A 21,501-nucleotide genomic window follows, 5' to 3' on the forward strand; every position below is an offset into this window, starting at 1 on the left:
TCTGTTATGTAGATCTTGACTTTTTGCAAAAGGATTTAAGGTCATTTATAAAAAAGAAGGCATGTATGCAGCAAAACCCAAAAAGTAAAAATGAAACAGCAAGATCCCTGCCCTCCCCACACAAAGGTGTCTTTCCATCCGCCTTCTCTCCTTGTTCAGCACAGGGGAGCAGGACACTTACATTATGCCAGCCCACAACACTGTTTCCTAGGTTTTTCAAAGTATGTTATGCTATGTGTAGAATATATTTTTGTAAAAAGGAAAAAAAAAAAAGCTAAAAAAAAAAACCAGGCCAAAGGAAATAAGCCAAAACAAACCAAAGTAAAGTTTTCTACTCTATGCCTTGCCAAATGTATCTCTCCTAAGGAAAATTTACATAATGTTATAATATTAATTCAGATACTGAATACAAGATATTCAGCAACCTGTGAAATAACACTGCTAGGCTGGAAAGCACTGATGTGATAAAATATTGAACATTAAGCATTAAAGAGAAGTAGGAGGAAGTAAAATATGGTCAGTGCCAGCCACTGGTTACTCTGGATGTGAGGCCAAAACTGCTGGCTTTCATTATCAGTTCTCTGGAAAACACTGACAGGGATCATTAGAATTTTAAAAATGTTAGGTTTATGTCTCCTCAACTCTCTGTTGATCATAAATACACCTTCTGACCAGTGGTTTTGGGAATGGCCAAAAATGCATCATAAATACATACAATTCTGGGCAAGAAACACAAGTAAAAAATATTTTCCTTTGAAAAGATCTATTTCAAATGGGAAAATAACAGCTGCTTATAGTACTTAAATTAACGTCTTTTTCACTGAAGGCAAATGACTTCCCTTTAAGTAGATTTGAAAAGATAGTCAAGGTTTTATACTACCAAAACCAGATTATTTTAAAATGCTATAAATATTTAGCTTAATTATATTCAAATCAAGAATGCTATTTTTCAGGCTTCTCTACATTTTTTCATGATAAGAAAGCTGCATTTAATTCAAGGACCACCCCTATAGGAGAATTTTTCATTTTGACTAGTCTATGAACTCTGAGACACTAAAATATGATATTATCGAAAACAAAACAAAATATGGTATCATTAATAAAATGTGAATTAAATGATTAGTTATTAGAGCACTAAAATTATTTGATACCAAATGTCAAGGACTTCACTTGATGAATTCATTAGTCCATTTCATGGTTATGGTATGCTTATCAGGGGTTACTATGCTATATACAAAAGGTATAAATGTAGTAAGATATAATAATTACTGGCTAAAGACCTATTTCTGAGAGAAGAAAAAATATGTAAATATACACAATGCAATGTGAAAATTACTATAAAAAGGATCTGTACAGAATGTTCTCTAAGTTCTTTTCCTACATGAGTCAAGAAAAGATTTAGATGTTTCACTCAAAGTGCAATCTGTTATTCCAAATGAACTCGTTGTTTAGATATACTGTGTTGCCACATACTGTTACACATACTGTGTAGCCATTAGGCAAATGTGGCTACTTAAATTAACCAATTAAAACTTAAATTTAAAATTCAGATCCTCAGGTTCATAAGTCACATATTAAGTACTCAGTAGCCTTAAATTTATCAACTCAAAAATCTTATTGAAGTTTTGTTCCAAATTAAAATTGTAAAAACATTAAACTATGTATCAAAGGCAAGCTCCTGGCTGTTAAGTAGAATCTTGTGTACTCTTTCCTAATGAAGCCATACCAAGTGAGTTAACTTATTTCAGTACTGTCCTGCTTGTCACCGCATCTTAATACCTATCAAAGTGCCCGATACAGAAAAACTAAGCAAAAAATTTTTACTGAATGACAAATGGATAAATTAAATGAAAAAATGAATGAACACCTTTGCTTTCTTCTTTAAGAGGCAGTCAAATGAAAAGAAGCAGGGAGTCACCTGGTAAAGAGACTGCTGATGCCGCCTACTACCACCATTTCCAGGTTAGGAATAGACTATTGAGAATATAAAATTAAAAAAAAAAACAAAACCTTATAAAAGGATGAATGGGCTTTAGAGACAATGAGTTTAACTTTCTGCCTTCTCTGTATTTCTGTCTCCCTAGAAGATGTAGACAAAAATATGGGTAGGTTCACGGAGCTCCTCAACAGCAGAACAGAACTTGAATATAAGTCTTACAGAGGAAAAAAGCATCCTTCCTTTTACTGACCGAGAATCAACACGAAAACATTAAAGTTATGACAGAGGTGAGGCTCTTGTGTTTTATGAGATCATTATATCGCTGTTATAACATTATAACATTATATTGCTATTATAACGGAGATTAAGATTTCAGAAGTAATTGAGGAGATCAATGAAAATACATATTCCAAAATAAGGATTTCTGATGCATCAGAAAGCCATTTTCACTCAAGTTTGTGAGGAAATTCAGGGTCCTATTAAGGCAGTTACTTGTAACAGGAAAAGTGTTTAAATAAATAGTTTATGGTAACAAGGTCAGAGAAAAGCACCAAAATCTTATTTCTTTACACTTGGTTTTGAACATTAAAAAAAATTCTTATCTTTAACGTTGATAAATGCTTTTTTCTGCGTGATGTGAAAATATGGATGACTCTTAGCCAACTATGTTTATGACAGAAATCAATCATGTTCACAGCTGAAGTTCATGCCAAAGTTGGTGACAGTGACACATAATCCTAAGCCCAGTAAATAAGAGGAAGTAAATTGGTCTTGTGATCCTAAACTTATAAAGTAAGCACAACAGTTTCAAAGGGAGAAAATACTGTTACTGTCTTTTTTGAGTACTTAATTAAGACCAAGAATATTGGGAAGCAGCATCATACCATGGTAGGGTGAACCAACTCAACATTCAGGGAAGGCCACACATTCCCAAATCTAAAGTCAGTCACAGTGATGAAAAGTACAGCGTAGGGAGTAGAGTCAACATTGTAATAACACTGTCTGGTGACAGATGGTGACTACACTTATCGTGGTGAATACTCAGCAATGCACAGAACTGTTGAATCACTACGTTGTACACCTGAAACTCATATAACATTGCATGTCAAATACACTTCAGGAAAAAAAAAAACATAAATAGCATCTTCCTGATATTTTTTCAGTCATGCAATTACCACTCAGTAGAAATGTGTCTCTTTTGCAAATGGCTTGGGTTACTATAACAAAAGGCCATACAAAGGAATAGCTATTCATCCTGCAGCAACTACTGGAGAAAATTAGGAAATTTGAGAGAGTGACCAGCATCAACTGGTTAAAAACTGGACAGTTATGAGGCACCTGGCTGGCTCAGCTGGTTAAATGCCCGACTATTTCAGCTCAGGTCATGATTTCAGGGTCATGAGACTGAGGCCCAGTGTCTGCACTCAGCAAGGAGTCTCCTTGAGATTCTCCCACTCCCTCTTCCTTTGCCCCTCCCCCTCTTGTGTGATTTCTAAATAAATAAATAAAATCTTTAAAAAAGAACTTTAAAACACAACACAACAGGACAGTTACACTCCAGGGAGACAACAATGAAAAAAGCAGGCTTTGTGCAACAAGCCAGTTAGTAAGTTAAAGATGACAAGATGCCATATTAGAAGAAACAGTGCTTGTACCATGAAGGACTTAAACCCTAAATTTAGCCAGGAAAAAGATACTTTAAATAATAAAGTATGTATATTTAGACTAGACAGATCCCTGGAATGAGGTGATGGGATGTGGCTCAGGGTTGGAGCATCTGATGTGCTATGCAAGAGTGAGGATCCTGGAAAGTACCAACTAGTACAAAAGCAAGGCACCACTTTTAATCTCTGTAGGGAGGCTAACACATGAATGCCTACACCATTCTCCTTGCCAGAGACTGATTTACTCAGGCATAGAAGGAGAAAGCAAGATAGAGTTCCCACCCATATTTCTGTGAGATCAAGACATCATAAAATAAGGATCTTCTGCCCAAAGTGGTGAACTGGGCTGTGTCATTACAAACCATCGTATCCAGATCCCAGTATGTATTTCCTGGCATTATGATTCAATTTTTTAACACTTTAGGTTAACTTAATGAAGTATATATATATATATATATATATATATATATATATATATATATATTTTGCATTTGACATTCACATTTTACAACTGATAAACCTATATCAGCACATTATTATCACCTAAAGTCCATGGCTTACAGTAGGCTTCACTCTTGGTTTTGGACATTCCATGTGTTTGAGCAAATGTATAATGATGTGTCTACCGTTATAGTATCATAGTGAATAGTTTCACTACCTGAAAATCCTCTGTACTCCATCTATTCATCCCTCCTTCCCCTTAACCTCTGGCAAATACTAATCTTTTTTTTAAAATTATTTTTTAAATATTTTATTTATTTACTTGACAGACAGAGATCACAAGTAGGCAGAAAGGCAGGCAGAGAGAGAGAGAGAGGAGGAAGCAGGCTCCCCACGGAGCAGAGAGCCCGATGCGGGGCTCGATCCCAGGACCCTGAGATCATGACCTGAGCCGAAGGCAGAGGCTTAACCACTGAGCCACCCAGGCACCCAATACTAATCTTTTTCCTATCTTCATAGTTTTGCCTTTTCCAAAATGTCAGACAGTTGGAATCATACAGCATGCAGCCTTCTCACATGGGCTTCTTTCACTTAGCAGGAAGATGTATTTAAGGTCCCTCCATGGTTTTTATGCACTGATTGCTCATTTCCTTTTAGTGCTGAACGATATTCCACTATTTGGATGAACCACAGTCTATCCATTCACCTACTGAAGGGCATTTTGGTTGCTTTCCAGTTTTGGCAATTATGAATAAAGCTGCTCTAAACATCTGTGTGTGGGTTTTTTGTGTGGACATAATTTTTCACCTCCGGTTAGTAAAATACCAAGAAGCGGGACTGCTGGATCACATGGCGAGAGCGTAGTTTTGTAAGAAACTGTCAAACTGTCTTCCAAAGCGGCTGTACCATTTTGCATTCCCACCAACAATGAATGAGAGCTCCTGTTGCTCCATGTCCTCCTCATCATTTGGTGCTGTCAGTGAGCTGGATTTTGGCCTTTCTGATAGATATGTAGTGGTATCTCATTATTGTTTTCAGTTGCATTATGATTCAATTATCATTGTCCTCTTGCTCAAGGATTTTTCCAAAAGTTAGAAACATACAGAATGATCATTTCTTCAACCTAGAATATATTCTGCAGAATGCTTTTGATAATTAGCTATTGGAAAATGTTATCATGAGATATGGGTAGGTTCCCTTATTTCCAAATGAGAATTACTACATGCTGCAACCATGCAAAAAAAAAAAAATACACTGGTATTAAATTTTCTGAATGTGTTACAGAAAGGGAAATTTACCAAGAATGCTAATATAAGCAATGTACTAAGACCACCACTGTGACATCTCAAGTGATATATACCATGTCTGAGTATTGGAAATTATGTTTGGACTTTTGAAGGTCATCATATTTTCAAGACTTAGCTTGCTTGTTTATTGTCTTATATTTATTATCTTACCCATTTTGCAGATAGAATTCTACTCAAGGAGATGCTTAAAATGTTACCAGTTTCAATTATTCCCACTTCTGTTAAAAATTCAAAGTCTTTAAGGAAAAAAGACTGAAGACAAAACCCCACAGGGGGTTTCTTGCTGTTTAAATTGTAATGTAATATGTTGCTACGATTCTAGTCACTAAATTTAAAAAAAAAAAAGCGAAAAAAAAAGAATGAATACGGAACTTCTTAAGTTATGTCTCATACTGTAAAGTCGAAGTATCTCAAACAGGCCCACAAATGAATGGTCTGTTAATGATCCAACATTCTTCACCGCGTTTTTCCAACGCACGAGCTGTACCGTGTCACTGACTCATCCCCACAGCCGGGTGAAGTGAAGGCCGCTAGGGCACAAGCTCGCACCAAGTCTGCACCGCACTGACACGACGCTTCAAGTGCTCAAGGTTACGTTTCAACACGACACCCGAAAGTAATGATGGACTCTGTGCCGGCTAACTGAATTTAATAAAAAATTCTACACTTCAAACTCAGTGCTATGCTTCCACCTGCTACTTTCTCTTTTTTTAAATAAAATTCGAGATATATAGAATTAGACACAAAAGTCAACCCGCAACTTTCTTAAGATCTTCCAAGACCTTAAATCAACCTTACATGATCTGCACTTGAGGTAAAAGACCTGTTTACTTCCTGATCATACTTGAAATATCACCGTGGACGTCTTCACAGAATCACGTCACTTCGCTAAGTGACAGGGTTGGTTTGCTCACCCATAACCTTGCGCATCTGAAGCTGTTTAATGACGAATTTTTGCCCAGTCAGGATAAGTTCACTAATACCACGCATCGGCCGTTTGCCGATTCCAGCCACCTTCCGGCTCAAGACACTTCGCGAGCCGCACGCGCCACACCGGCGCCGGGGGCGGTGCCCCGAGAGCAGCGCTCGGCCGCGCAGCGCGGACTTACCCCGGTCGGTGTCGTACAGGAAGACGAAGCAATTCCACTCGTAGTGGTCCAGCAGGCTCAGGAGCGCGCCCCGTAAGGACGGCCGCAGCTGCAGCACGAACTGGCTCTCGCCCTCCGTGGGGAAACTGGGCGTGATGAGGGAGATGTGTAAGGCGCTGCAGAACGAGGTCAAGGTATGTACCGACCTCTTATCATAGAGTCCGAAAATCGCAAAAACTCCTCTAGAATACTGGGAACAGACTGAAAGAAAAGAGAAAAACCACACAACTGTGAGCGCACTCTCAACCTGTTGACTTCCACTTCAACCGTCTATGAGGCTAAAAAAGGTCTGAATTATGCGCACATCTAGGAACGTAACGTCAGGAAAGTGTATAATTCATTCTGTCCTCAACGAAGGCGTCCTCACGCGTGCACCCACAGCCCGCCACTGGGTGAGGTAACCCGGAGCCAACCTGCACTTCCGGCGCAACATGGCGCCGCAGGAAGAGCCCGCGCTCGGCCCGCCCCCCGCGTCTCCACCGACCCGGACAGCCGCTCCTCCGGAAGAAGAACGGACAGCCGCAGTGGAGCCGCTCCTGTCCAGAAGCCAGAGGGACCCCAGGCAGAGGGGGACAGAGAGGAGGCGCTGACACACGGAAGCCCCGGCTGTGCGAGCACGGAGGGACCCGGAGCAGACCCGTGTGCCCCGCGGGGCGCGGACAGACGGCCGGTGTGAAGGAGCAACCGGCACAGAAAGGCCTCAGCCCTAGAACCCTGCCAAGCAGCGGAGGAGCTGCTGGAACCTGTCCAGCTCCGGAGGCTGGCGAGCGCCACTGTTTACACTGGCGTCCACCTGGCGAGCGCCTGGTGCTGACGGGAACCGGGTTCCGGGCGCCGCGGCCGGCCTGCTGCCTCCGCGAGCCCTGGCTCTAGCCCCAGATGCCCTCGGGCACAGGAAAAAAACCCGCAGTTTAAAAGAGCAACTAGCATACAAACGATCCAGCCTTAGAGCTCCACTGAACAGCGGGGGAAGCTGCTGGAACAACCCTGAGACCGAGGCTGGCGAGCCCCACGCTTTCCGTTCCCACCTGAGCCCACGGAGCAGGGTCGGGGCCGCCGCAGTGCGCCCCGCGCCCCCAGCCCACACCATGCCCAGGCGTCTCACCAACGACGGCCCAGCGTGGCGCACGGCGGGGCACCCCCGGCCAGCGGGATAAGGTGAAAGAGGCGCCCAGCACTCCTCGGGCTCCAGACAGCTGCGGGCGCGTCCTTCGGCCCCACCAGGGCACGCCCTACGCCGCGTTCCACGTTCCGGAGGGGCAGGCATCCCGCTTCACCAGCTTGAGCTTCTGCAGGGTCTCACCCACCCCGGGGCAGTCTCAGTGCAGAGAGCGGGAGGACCACCGCAGCCAGTGCCCACTTCACCTGCAGCCATCCCACCGGGGACCCCCAGCACAGAGTCTACACTGGGGACGACCTTCCATGGGAAAGGTAGTCGTTCGCCTAACTCACTGAAACAAACACACGAAGTCGAACAAAAGGAGAAGACAGAGGAATATGCTCCAAATGAAATAATAATAACTAAAATAAAATGGAGATAAACCATCTACCTAAATTCGTTACTTTGTGGCTTTTTTGTTTTTTGCAGTGGCAGCCGTCATTTTTTTTTTCCCTCACAACCTTAGAGTTCTCTAGAACCACGTTTGAACACAAGTTAAGCTATCTGGAAAATCACTACTGGGGTGCCCTGGATACTTGGCGGAATTGTGACGAACTGTGCGGCTTATAGGTAGGCCAAAAAGCGAAGACAACACAATTTCAAAACCCAACAGAACTGAGTCCTCTTGCACTAAGAGAACCTGCGGTGAACAGGTGCACAGCCTCCTTCTGTCTTTCCCGTCTTGCAAGGACAATGAGACAAATACATAAAGAGAAACAAAGAAATACAAACACCTCTTCTCAAGATTCTTTCCTAGCATCATTTTGATCCCTCCTTCAGCATGACTGAATCCTAGTCCAAACTTGGGTTACTTTTTCTAATTTACCTTTTAAAGGATACAGGCTTGCATTAAAAAAAAATACTTTTTCTGTTTAAGAAGGAAAGCATCACTGAATTCCAAATTCTTATAGTTTACCATATATGGTGAAAGGTCCCATTTTTCTTTGTCTTATACCACTAGTTTAAAATGTCCTTAATTCTCTAAAATGTTGACGTTTTCTGATTTTGGTTACTACTTTTAATTGCTAAGTTTATAAAGAAGCCGAGGATATTAGGTAATCTAGAGGTATTACGAGTAGTTCAATGTGATACAAAGAAATTAGATTTTGCTTTGTTGAAGCAATAATAGGCTCTTGGAAAAAAAATAATTATCCTAATAACATTTATATGCATATTCTACATATCCGGGTTTTAGGAAATTATGAGGCATAATTAAACAAGATAAATTAATAAAACCTGGCAGTGTATCTTCTGTTCTTGTTTATTATACCTCTGAAATTAGGGATAGAGTCTGAGCAATATAATTATAGCAGAAGGTACCAATTAACAGAAAATGGATGCTTCTGGTCTTTTGTAGACAATATGCTCTAAGAGATATTGTATAAGTTCTGGAAAAAGTAATACCTAACTAAGGGACCAGCATCTATATTCAAATGGACAAGACTAGGATAGACTAGACTTTAAAATAGAAGGGAATGACTGCAAATTCAGCTAACCAGTTTAAATCCTAGTGCTTTTACTTGTTAGCCAGATGACCCTGGCTAAGTTATTTAATCTTAATTGTCTTAATTATAAATACATAATATGCCAAGGATTAAATAAGATAATGCATATAAAACCATGACCCTATACAGGAGATAATTAGTAAGTGGTAGATTTTTTTTTTTGAAATATTTTATTCATTTGAGAGAGAGACAGAGATAGGGAGAGAGAGCGCAAGCAGGGAGTAGATGGAGAAGCAGGCTCCCCGCTGACCAGAGAGCCCAATGCGGGGCTCGATCCCAGGGCCCTGAGATCATGACCTGAGCCTAAGGCAGATGCTCAACTGACTGAGCCACCCAGGTGCCCTGTAAGTAGATTTTACAAAGAAATTCCATGAAGGAAGAACATCCAATTCTAATTCTATGCTCGCCCAGGAACTACAATTTGATCACCCCAATAATCTGACCAACTGGAAGGCTTGTTCTGACAGTGTGACTGGCTGAAATTTTCTTTCAAGGTATAAGAAACAGCATGATGTAACATTTGGGTACCTGGGCTTTCAATTCAATTAATTTCTATAACTTAAGAGACCTTCTCTGATAAATCAAGTTGCTGGATCAGCTGTTAACCTTGTGAAAGTTCCACCAAGGCTTTGGATGTATTTATGTAAGTGCTATACATTTAGTGTATAACTAGGAGTCCCGTGGCTCCCTTATAAAGTTTTCATATTGTCCTATTCCCTTGATTTTCTTAATCTTTAGTCAGCAAATAATCTGGTTCAAATAATTTTTGTTTCACTTTATTGAAAAAAGTTGAAGAGCTTCAGAACTCAAAACTAAGATACTGGCTTTCAGTTTGGTGCTGAACATACATACAGATTTTAGTGGTTGTTCAAGAAACTGTTAAGCAAACAGCGGGCACCTGGGTGGCACAGTTAGTTGGGTGTCTGACTGTGGCTTAAGGCTTCAGTCGTGGGATTGAGCCCCTTATTGGGCTCCGGGCTCAGCAGGAGTTTCTCTCTCCCTCTCCCTTTGTCCCTCCCCCCAGGGTGAGCACCCACTCTTTTTAAAATAAATAAATAGATCTTTAAAAAAGAAAAGAAAATGGCAGCAAGTCATGTACTTTAAGACAGTTATACATATAATGTATTATATGCATGTATAATTATAACTATAACGTACGTGGTATAATTATGTAAATACTTAATTCTTTGTTATGGCATTTTAAAACCATACCTTTGTCAAGTTTTGGTTTCCAAACTCCATTTCGAGGAACCCCACAAGTTTCCTAAGAGGACTTCATTAGCTTTGCAGGAGAACCTTTGATGAGACAGGAAAGGGTGGCACCCCTTCCCCCAAAAAGCCGGACAGCACTTCCAGTTTCCTCTATTTCAAATACTGAGCTGCTGCCAACATCAAATTTTATGTGCAAATAGTATTATGCTATTTAAGAAGGCCCAAAACAACTAATATACTCTATACAAAGTTCCTTGATTATTTTTTCTTTCCTACTGTGTTCTTTTCAATGTAATCATTATGACTTTCCACTACTCTGGTGCTTGCTATAGCATTTGAACTTAATTTATTCCACTTGTTCCTCAATAAACAGTATTTTCTGATATTTAATCATCATCTGTCTGCTTTCTTCATTTGCATCATCATAAATGAGGATGCTCTTTTTCACAGCCACTTGTCATTCTCCTAATACACTTATTTGGAAACTGTAAAAAGTCTTAGACTAATAACTTTGCTTTTGGCTGTATTTTGTCACTCACATTTTAGTTTCCCTTTGCAAATGTCTAGGTTTAGTAGTACTCATTTGATTATTATTATTATTATTTTTTTTTTTTTTGGTCTGTTTAATCTAGAATTATATGCTTGGTAGGTGAGGGTTATTGGGTTTCCTATGTATGTGGATAGATGGTCAATCGATTGTTCAATATCATCTCTATATGATCCCTTAGATAGTATTTTATTTGATCAATAGATTCCAATTTTAAAAGATAATTATTTCCAGATTTAGTATTAGAATCTAGCTTTTGCAAACACTCAAATCAAAATTCACTTGATTATGTCTTATGACGTCTATTGTTGCTTGGTATACAGAAAATTATTCAAACAATGGAACTTCCTGAACGATCTGTATGTATACACAAATTAATGAAAATAAAATAAGGTAAGTATCATTGTGTTCAGAAATGCATACATAAGAGGAGAGCAAGCTGAATTTTAATGTAATGCTTAGTCACTAAATAGATGTGATGATATTAGATGGATACATATTTTGGGATACAAACACTAATCAGGATAAGACTTCCAAAGAAATAATCCAATCAAAATTTTAAGCACATATTCTATATTCTGCTTCACTAATGAGATCACTAAGATCAAGTTATTATGTAAATAAACACATAATATAAACACCGTAATAATTCATTCATCTTTCACCTGATGGTGTCAATTAATTAGATGTCTTTTCATCAGGTAGTCACCCCATTCTGTTCCAGATGCCACGTCAAGTCAATTTGTCATATAATTTGTGATGATTTGTAGCCCTCTGTCACATGTAAATCAAACGACGTGGTCTTAGCTCAGTGTTTCTCAAGTCATGGGACATAAATCCAAGTGATATACTGAACTGCACATGACCACCGCTGCCCGGGTAGGAAGAGCACAGGCCAGTGCTCCATCTGCTGCTCTTCCCTTTCTCCTGCCTCTGCAGGCTTCCTCTGCCCTATACGACTTCCGTAAATAAGGCCAGCTGTCCTTCATTTTATAAAACAACCTTCTACACCTACCGCTTCTGACCCTCCTACCCTTCTCCAGGCACTTTGTTGACAAGGTTTTCTACTTACACTGTTTTCCATATCATTTGATTTGGCTCGTCTACTTCCCAGCCACGAGAACCACTCTCATCAAGTGTGCTGATGACCAACTACATCCGAAATCCAACATCCTTAATCTCCCATCTTACTGGAGTTCTCTGCTGGGTTTGGAACTTTAGATGTCTGCTGGGCTGCAAACCCAACCACTTCCTATTTCTACTATGCCACTCCAGGTACTTCTGTTAATAACCTAGCCCTGTGAGGGTGCCTGCCAGATCAGTCATAGAGCATGGGACTCTCAATCTCAGGGTCATAAGTCCAAGCCCCACGTTGGATGTGTAGCCTGCAAAAAAACCACAAAACTATATATCTATATATCTATCTCCAGCCTTGTAGATATTTGAATTTGCATGATTAAGCTATCCATTTTTCAACGTAAACGGAACTGTTTCCTGCTTTGGGTAAACTATATAAAGCAGTGTAAAAAGTGTTTGTTGGTGTTTAATCAATCTGTAGTAGAAAGAATGTACTGCAAAAAAAAAAAAAAAAAGGTAGATTTAACACTACCACTCATTGTTTCATTCAACAAATGCTTATATACTGCCTAATTTCTTCCAGCCACTGTGTTAAGCATTTCTAACAAAATACAATTAATACAGTGTTTTCCACCAAGAAGAGGTTCACATTCTAAGTAGCCAGATACAAATTGATACTTCAAGATAGTGAACACAGTAAGTGATAGGTAGAGGTTACAAGGAAGCACAGAGGAGTCCTTAGCTTAGCCCACAGGCCATAGGGCAGGTGGATTGAAGGAAATGTTACTTGTCTATAAAGGTTAGGTTTGAATAGTGATTAAAGATACAGAAACCAACAAGTAGGTTGCCAATATTTCTATTGCTGATTAAAGATCATATTTAAACTACATCAGAGACAAATAATATCTAGAAATGTTAGGGAAACAAATACATGCCAGTTGCCTGCATATAGACACAGTGGTGGGAGAACAGAGTCACTATATGGCATTTGGTTATTAGGTACTTAAAAAAAAAACAACCTATCACCAAAACATCAAAATGCTATGCCCTGTGCAAACATGTACTACAGAGATCCTGTTATTGGATGTACCAATTTCTTTCTTTAAAGTTTTTTGAATCTTTTATTTATTTGAAGAGTCCCTGAAAGCTTGTGAACCAGAGAAGGGACAGAGGGAGAGGGAGAAGCAGACTCCCCACTGAGCAAGGAGCCAAATGCAGGACTCGATCCCAGGACCCTGAGATCATGACCTGAGCCAAAGGCAAGACGCTTAACAGTCTGAGCCACCCAAATGCCCCTGGACATACCAACTTCTAAAAGATAATCCTAGAATATAAGCAAGAGTAAATTCCCAATAATAAAATTTTTAGGTTCATGATCCTAGTAACAACTGGATTAGATACCAGTAAGATGTGGTCTTCATTAACAATGTAATGCTAAATTTGTCTTCAAGGAAACATGACTACAGAGCGACATGTATTTATCGTCTATCTATCTGAGTGAGAGATAGACAGAGAGAGAGGATAGGACAAATATGAGCATGTTTACTGGTTGAGGAATGGAGCCATCAGAGAAGGAGAAAGGATCAGAAGAGAAAGGGGTAATAATTAAAGAAGGTCCAGAAAGACAGAAGGTATTGGGCCAAGGGCACATACAAAGCTGGCCTTGAATGAGATGAGCAGGTGTAGGGAGGGTACTTCATTCCATGGAGTTCACAGATTAAAAGATAAACTAAGAAGTGTGTAGGTTGATAGTTTCCTACTTGCATCAGTATGAGAGGCAAGGTTGCAACAGTGAGATTCCGTAAAGCTGTCTAAAAGTGGCACACGTTACAAACAATTGCAGAGGGTAGGAGAGGAAACCAAGAGCACATAAAATATCTCACAAACTGCATGATAATAAGGAACCCTTCCCATTTTAGCCACAACAATATCCAACCTAACACACACAACACAGCACGTGGGCCATGGTAAGTGCCCTGTAAAACCTTACTGAGTGGAATGAGAAAACAAAGTGAAGATTTAATGAATATTGACCGAAGACAAAACATGGACACATGCAGTAGAGGTGGTGACAGTTTAGAAACTCATGATTTCCTTCAGGCACAGCACGAGAAGAGTAACCAAAGGCAATGATAATGAGGAGTTTACGACTTTCCTCCTTGAAGCAAAATCTTCTCTTGGCTTACCAACAGCACAGCACCCTTTCCACCATTTCCTCTTATTTGAACACTTGTTCTCAGTTTCCTGGCTTGCATCTCCCTGTCTGACCGATCTTTAAGTAATGAAAGAGCACTTCTTCTTCACTCTTTAGGTGATGTCATCTATTTCTAGGACTTCAAGTATCGTTCACGTGCCAAGAATGCCCTGATTCATGACTTCAGATTTGTTCTTTCTTATGAGTTCAGACCCAAATATCAATACCTGGCATCTCTCCTTTGTTGTCTTTTTGGCACCTGAGACCCAGCTGGGCCAAAACAGGACCCTTTATTTTTCTTCAGAATCTTGTGTCTGTTTTCCCCCATCCAAATAAAATCAGGACCATCTATGAAAATATTATTGATTCTTACCTTCCTTCTACTCCACATTGAAATCATGGCAAATCTTGATGGTTTCATCTCTAAAATACCTAAAATATATCAAAATCTACTCACTCCTCTGTATCCCTATTATGCTGCCACTGTCCTGCCCAGTCTACTAGTAAAGTCTCCAGACTGTACTTCCTGTTCCCAGTTTTATTCCTTCCTAATCATTGCCCACTCAGCAGAGAGTGTGGTAAGATGGGACTCCAGCCCTTCTTAAAGTTCCAGTGGCTTTTCATCCGATTTAACTAATTCCACGTGGCCTTAAAAGCTCTAATGATTTTGTCTTCCCTAAACTCATCCACCATTGCCCCCCTCACCCACTAGACTAAGCCAGAAGACTCTCCCTTTTTCTGTTACTTAAATACACCTTCTCATCCACTTTAGGGCCTTGGCTCTAACTGCTCTCTCTGGCCTGACTGTCCCTTGGCTGCACTTCCCCACAATTCCTGTCCCAGTGAAAATGTCAATTCCCTAACAGCCTCTCTGTGACTCTTCTAGGAAATGAGGTTCCCACAGCTCCAGTCACTCTCTTGCTCATGACCTTGTTTTATAATTGTGCTTAGCCCTTACCACTATTTGAAATTACCTTACTTATTTGATGGCTTATTTACCTCTTTTCTTCAGGATGTCAGGAGTTCTGCAGGAAGAGGGAATCTGACAGCCCATCCACTGAGGCAACCTCAGGCTCTGGAATGGGCATATGGAAAGTGCTCCCTGAATGCTGGCGGAGTGAACGGAATCATGGTCTCTGGTAAAGACAATAAGGACAGAAGAGAGACTGGGAGAGTGTGGAATGACTGGCCGGTAACCACAAAAATCTACTTCCTTGTTGCTGAGTAGACTCTGGAAGCTAAGATCCCTAACCCCGTGGTCTAGGTAACTTACTTTTGGTCTCTAGGGGCATCCTCCCTTCCCTTTTGACTGGACATCCGCTCACCATTTGTTTTTTGTTTAAAATATTATTTATTTATTTATTTGGCACAGAGAGAAAAAACAGTGAGGGGGGAACACAAGCAGGGGGAGTAGGGGAGGAAGAAGCAAGCCTCCTGCTGAACAGGGAGCCTGATGCAGAGCTTGATCCCAGAACCGTGGGATCATGACCTGAGCCAAAGGCAGATGCTTAATGACCGAGCCACACAGGTACCCCTCACCATTTGTTTTTAATTAAAGCTTAGTTCCTGAAAACTGCCCGCTATTATGACATAGACATTTCGTGATTCCTTATAAGGAAAATAATTATAATCTTAACTACACATTAATTTTTTAAAACAATTTAACATTTGGGTAATAAGACAGTTCTCTCACCATTGACAAAATCATCTGTATTTTATACTTTCATCATGGTGATGTTCTATTATCATTTCTATACACTTGGTTCTGACTTGGCTGGAATATGGTGAGGTGGGGAGTCCCTCCAGCACAGCAAAGCCTGAGCTGTATGTGAAATGCATCCTCACCTGGCCCTCACCTGTCCTGGTACTGTTGTCACCTTGTGTCTATCTAATTTCTACCTTTTTTTTTAAGAATCCTGCCATGTACCTTTCTTCAAAAAGACATCTTGTCACACATCTGGATTTTGAAAAATAATGTCTCTTAAAATGCCAACAGCCTATTGGAAAACCTTACAGTCAGGACATACTAGCTAAGCATCTTCCCTCTTTCTCTGATTATTTGATATGAAAATGATGAACTCCTCATACCTGGGTTTGAAAAGGCTCAATCAGATGGTGCATAGAGCATGCTGGGCCCAGAATTCATTAATTTCTGCCCTTAAGGCATTATCAGAGATTATTAATATGTAAAAGCTAATTTTCTTAGACTTGTAAGTGGTGGTTAGCTACAGTACATAAAGTTACTGAAGCTAATCACTATAAATGACAAGTTGAAATGCAAATACCACAAAAAATTTTCACTTTAATTCTATCACAATTAAGTACTTCCACTTTCTCAGATGTCTTCTCTGAAGATGCTTCTGGACAATGCCATCAAAGACCACAATGAGATATAATCACTTGCACAGCCCTCACATGCTCCCCTTCAGCTTTGTGACATCTCAGCTAGAAAGCATATTTCAATTCTAAATTAAACTAATTGAGAGCTCAGTAAAAATATACAGGCTTGTTTGCACATTTCCTTCCAGAGTCAGGCCATCATAATGGAGACACATGGCTCATTTTGCTTCCAAGACCTATAAAGGAATAAGCAGAAGGCTATTTGCAACACTCAGCACAAGAAGCAAGGCTCCATTCTGTGTAAAACTGGCTGTCCTAGCAGTAATCTGGGTGCTGTGAAGATCATATGACTCTTTTATACTCCTAATATATAACCATAAGGACTCGAACAAGTAAGTCTTTAGAAGGAGAGAAGTTGAGAGGAGAGGAAGAAACCCATTCCAAAGGGCACCTGAATCCCAAACAGGTGTGTTTGGTTCCTCAGTTGTCAGCTTCCAGCCATAGAGAAGACTGCGGGGGGCCAAGACACCCAGTGATATACTGTTCGGTATTGAAGGATTTGGAACATAGTTTCACCTCTAAGTGGCTCCTTAATGGAAACATTCGCTTCATCATCTGTGTTTTATACTATATTACTGAGAGGCATAATTGCAGCAGAGTTTTTTGTATGCTCGAGAAACTTCTTCAAGGGTCTGAATAATATGTTGAAAGCTTTTCTTCATCAGAGGAGACACAGCTGTCTTCCTGAAAATCATTTCAATGTATCGTGGACGTGGATGACCTCAATTAAAAATGGAATGGAATGATAGCTGACAGCTATTGGAGTGGGGTTCAGAAACAACTGTTCTCATGAATATGGTGCTTCCCCAGTAGAATAACTGGAGTGTCATTCCTTGCTCTGGGTGCAGACTTTTGACATGTGTTTCATGTCTGTCTGTACTACCAGCACATAACAGCAAGGACTGACCGCTTCTCTCATCCTCCTTTTCCATCTCCAGCATTCAGCATAACGCTTGGCACAGAGTTGGTGGTCAATAAATATTTGCTGAATGAATGGCTAAATGAATAGAGGCAAAGTGGGGTTGTGTGTGAAAGGTATTCGAGATCTGTGAAGCTATTTGGCCTAATCTTTTAAGTGGAACAAACAGCCATCAAAAGCAAATCTAACACATAAAATTGTGTTTTGATAAAAGAAAACATTGCCCCGTTGAATTTAAGATGGGACAATTTAGTAAAGAGAATTTACATTCAACTTCCTTGGAAGTCACAGCTTATACACTGGTAATGGGACTCCCTGCTCTGTGCTTGAGGCTAAAGCTCCACACCCAGCGTCCTAGTGCTACATGCAGAGCACGGAGGACACCCAGGGAGCTAGCTGGGCAAGGAGATGGGAAGAAAACCCAACAACTAGTGAGTACCTACTGTGTGTCTGGTTCTGCCATGTCATTTTGTATGCATGACCTCACTCAAACTTCACAGCAGGCCTATAAGGTGGGTATTATTCTCCCCATTTTTCTTTTTCATTGTTGAAAATGAAATTTGGTGAAGTTATGCAACTTGTATAAGTTTATACATCTAAGCAGGGAAAGGGCAATTTTTAGCCCAGGTCTGATTCCAAAGTTCATTCTACTCTACCCCTTGAAGGAAAATGACTGGTTAGACATTTCTTCTGTCTTGCTCTGCTGAGGACATTTGGGCCATTACACCTTGATTGCTAGTGGAAAAGGCAATATAAGAATACATATACTTCATGGAAATCGGAGGTCTTAAAGGATTACGGAAAATTGCTTTCTCTTAAAAAGCCACCTCTTAGAGCAAACCAAACTTCAGCTGTCATTTAAAAAGGACAAATACATATATAACTCAGACAAATAAGATTATAGTATCCAATGCTTCTTAGGCCTTTTTTGGGGAGGTGGGTAATTGTGCCTTTCTAAAATGCACTGCATAAAATCTTGGGAGAGAATTTACAGGTAACCATGACTAGATGGAAATACTGAACAACTGCATGGTGTAGTTTCTGTGTATATAAAAATAGATACTATTTTTATAGTATCTAGAGTGTATATAGATCTATAGATCTATAGTATATATCTCACAACATATAATTAAACCAGCTATTTTATGATTTTTTACTAATGCCTGACTTCTGGTTCTAATTTTATATTCTAGAATGGGGAAACCTTTATGTTGTGATATATTATTTTGTCTATATCGAAATTTCAAAAAACAATTGTCAGACCTTGGGGCCACACATGAAGAAGGAAAACACAAAAATAGAAATAATGAACCACTCTGGCTACTTTGTCAAGGTTAAATTTTTAAGCTTTTTGAATGCTCAGAACTTTTCCCAGAGATTTCATAGTTAAATACACCCTGGTTTATAAAGCCCTTTACTTCATCCTTCTAAATTATTAGGGCATTATAGAACAGAATGATGTCTAATAAAAATACTATTTCATTCCCTATGCTGTTAAACCATGATTCACTATTCAAAGAACACTATTAATAATTGTTCTGACTGTGTGTGTGTGAGAGAGAGAGATGAAAACAGAAAACACTTTTGGGTTTTGGGAAATAATAGAATATGACTTGGTGCAACAATAATCACTATAATCACAGTCCTTTTAAAAGCATTAAAACTTGAGTACACGTTTCCTTGCTTTTACATTAAAATAGCATTTTTTCCTATTAACTTTTCTTAGAATAGTTAAAATCTCTTATGACCAAAAATACCAGATTTTGTATTAGAACACAGACTTTTGGAAAAATTGAAATTTATGTACATCTGTTTCTTAGCAAATAAAATGAAGAGCTTATTCACTCTATCCAAGGGAAAGGCAATTATGCACTATAAAGTTTTGTTATACATATAAAGTAATTAATGCCAAGTGTTGAAGAGATCGTTGGGGGAAGTCATCAAGAGGATGTGACCAATGGTTGACCCATGAGCTAGTCCTGGGAGAGATCAGAGATTCCTCACCCCCTCCCTGTCCTTGGAATATGTGTTCCACTTGCCATCCCTGCTCTGTGAAGCTGCCCCAAGAACATGACCTTGAGACAGTGATGTGATGTCGAGAGCATCTGAACAGTATATGTGACTGAACCTGCTACAGAAACCTTTAAGATTCTGGAAGGCAGGGGCGCCTGGGTGGCTCAGTGGGTTAAAGACTCTGCCTTCGGCTCAGGTCATGATCCCAGGGTCCTGGGATCGAGCCCCACATCGGGCTCTCTGCTCGGTGGGGAGCCTGCCTCCCCCTCTCTCTGTGCCTGTCTCTCTGCCTAATTGTGATTTCTGTCTGTCAAATAAATAAAATCTTAAAAAAAAAAGAAAGATTCTGGAAGACAGGTGGGACTATCTGTTTATCTGTGGACACCCAAGACAAGCCTCGTAGGTACGTTCCCTTGCTCATTAACCCTGCCACCCACCAATGTGGAATGATCTGTCCTTTTCTTTTCTTTTTTTTCCCCCTTGTATTATTTCTTTTAAAAAAAGAAATTGTTTTGTTTCTTTAAAAAAAAATTTATTATTGAAGTCTGCCCCTTTTTTCCTGTTTCTCCCTGCCCTCCACATCCAAGGGCAGGCTGCAGATGACACCCAAGAGGCTCCCAGGGGGTCTGCAAACCAACAGAGATCAATGGATAGAGACACCACAGATTTCCTACATTATGGAATTTCATGGCTGTCTATCGAGGTAGAATATCTCATTTTACAGAGGAGGAAAAGTGAATCCTTAAAGTACATGGTCACTGCCCAAGGCCTTGAGATACTAAGTAAAGCAGACCTCCTTGGCTTAGACAGAAAGTAAAGATAAAAAACCTATTCAAATGAGAGGAAAAACACAACAGTAAGATCCTACCTATAAATTAATAGAGGTTTAAAATTTACAGAGCAAGGGGGCGCCTGGGTGGCTCAGTGGGTTAAAGCCTCTGCCTTCGGCTCAGGTCATGATCCCAGGGTCCTGGGATCGAGCCCCGCATCGGGCTCTCTGCTCAGCAGGGAGCCTGCTTCCTCCTCTCTTTCTCTGCCTACTTGTAATTTCTGTCTTTCAAATAAATGAATAAAATCTTTAAAAAAAAAAAAAAATTTACAGAGCAAGGATGCGATCTGTGAGCAAGGAAAGAATATGCTATCCTGTGTGCCAGTAGAATTTCAACCGTATTTCATGAAATCGTTGTGCTCAGCGAGATGACAAATACTTCTGCAGACTTTCATTACGGGTCTGAGCACATTTTAATTACTCAAATATTTAATCAGTAGTGCTTTCATGCTATATAAACTGTTCTTTTTCCTCTAACGATTAAGAAAAATGAGTTGTGGGGCGCCCGGGTGGCTCAGTGGTTTAAGCCGCTGCCTTCGGCTCAGGTCATGATCTCAGGGTCCTGGGATCGAGTCCCACATCGGGCTCTCTGCTCGGCAGGGAGCCTGCTTCCCTCTCACTCTCTCTGCCTGCCTCTCTGCCTACTTATGATCTCTCTCTGTCAAATAAATAAATAAAATCTTTAAAAAAAAAAAAGAAAAAAGAAAAATGAGTTGTTTATGTCATCTAGTCACTTACAGGCAGACAAACATACAAGGCACTGTCCACTATGCATTGCAACTTTAGGCAGATTTTTGTTTTGGTTTTTCTTTTCCTTTTTTCTTTCTTTTTTATATAATACTCACAAACATTATGGGATAAAGTTTCTAAGGATTTAATCTTAAAGCTAGTTGTTTTGAAAACTATTTTGTGTTTGAGTAGCTATGTATCAAGTCAGCATATTAATTACTCATTTGTGTAGTATGTTTCAGGTCCTTTGTTAAAAGCTGAGACAATAAAACTAAGTAAAATATATTCCACAATTTAGGGAATATGCAAATTAGAACTTTATGTGATCGCATTTAACCTCACCAAGGCTAGAATATTTATTTCAACAACATTGAGCATTGACTCTGAGCTGGGCAATGTGCTAAGTGGTGGGGGCATC

At 40.0% G+C, this 21,501-nt stretch overlaps 1 protein-coding gene across 12 annotated transcripts in view; it reads right to left on the bottom strand.

Annotated features, from left to right (window-relative positions):
- Nucleotides 1–21,501, bottom strand: part of GRIA4 (glutamate ionotropic receptor AMPA type subunit 4) — a 391,556-nt gene that overhangs the window by 245,054 nt on the left and 125,001 nt on the right. For all 12 annotated transcript variants that reach the window (XR_006819875.1, XM_046014154.1, XM_046014153.1 and 9 more), the window contains exon 4: nt 6,461–6,700. Coding sequence is in view for 11 of the 12 variants with exons in the window: in XM_046014154.1 (XP_045870110.1) it covers nt 6,461–6,700 (240 nt within the window). In the remaining variant the exon portion in view is untranslated. The remainder of the gene's footprint in view (nt 1–6,460; nt 6,701–21,501) is intronic.

This window comes from Meles meles, chromosome 8, assembly GCF_922984935.1.
Source record: "Meles meles chromosome 8, mMelMel3.1 paternal haplotype, whole genome shotgun sequence".
Classification (NCBI taxonomy): domain Eukaryota; kingdom Metazoa; phylum Chordata; class Mammalia; order Carnivora; family Mustelidae; genus Meles; species Meles meles.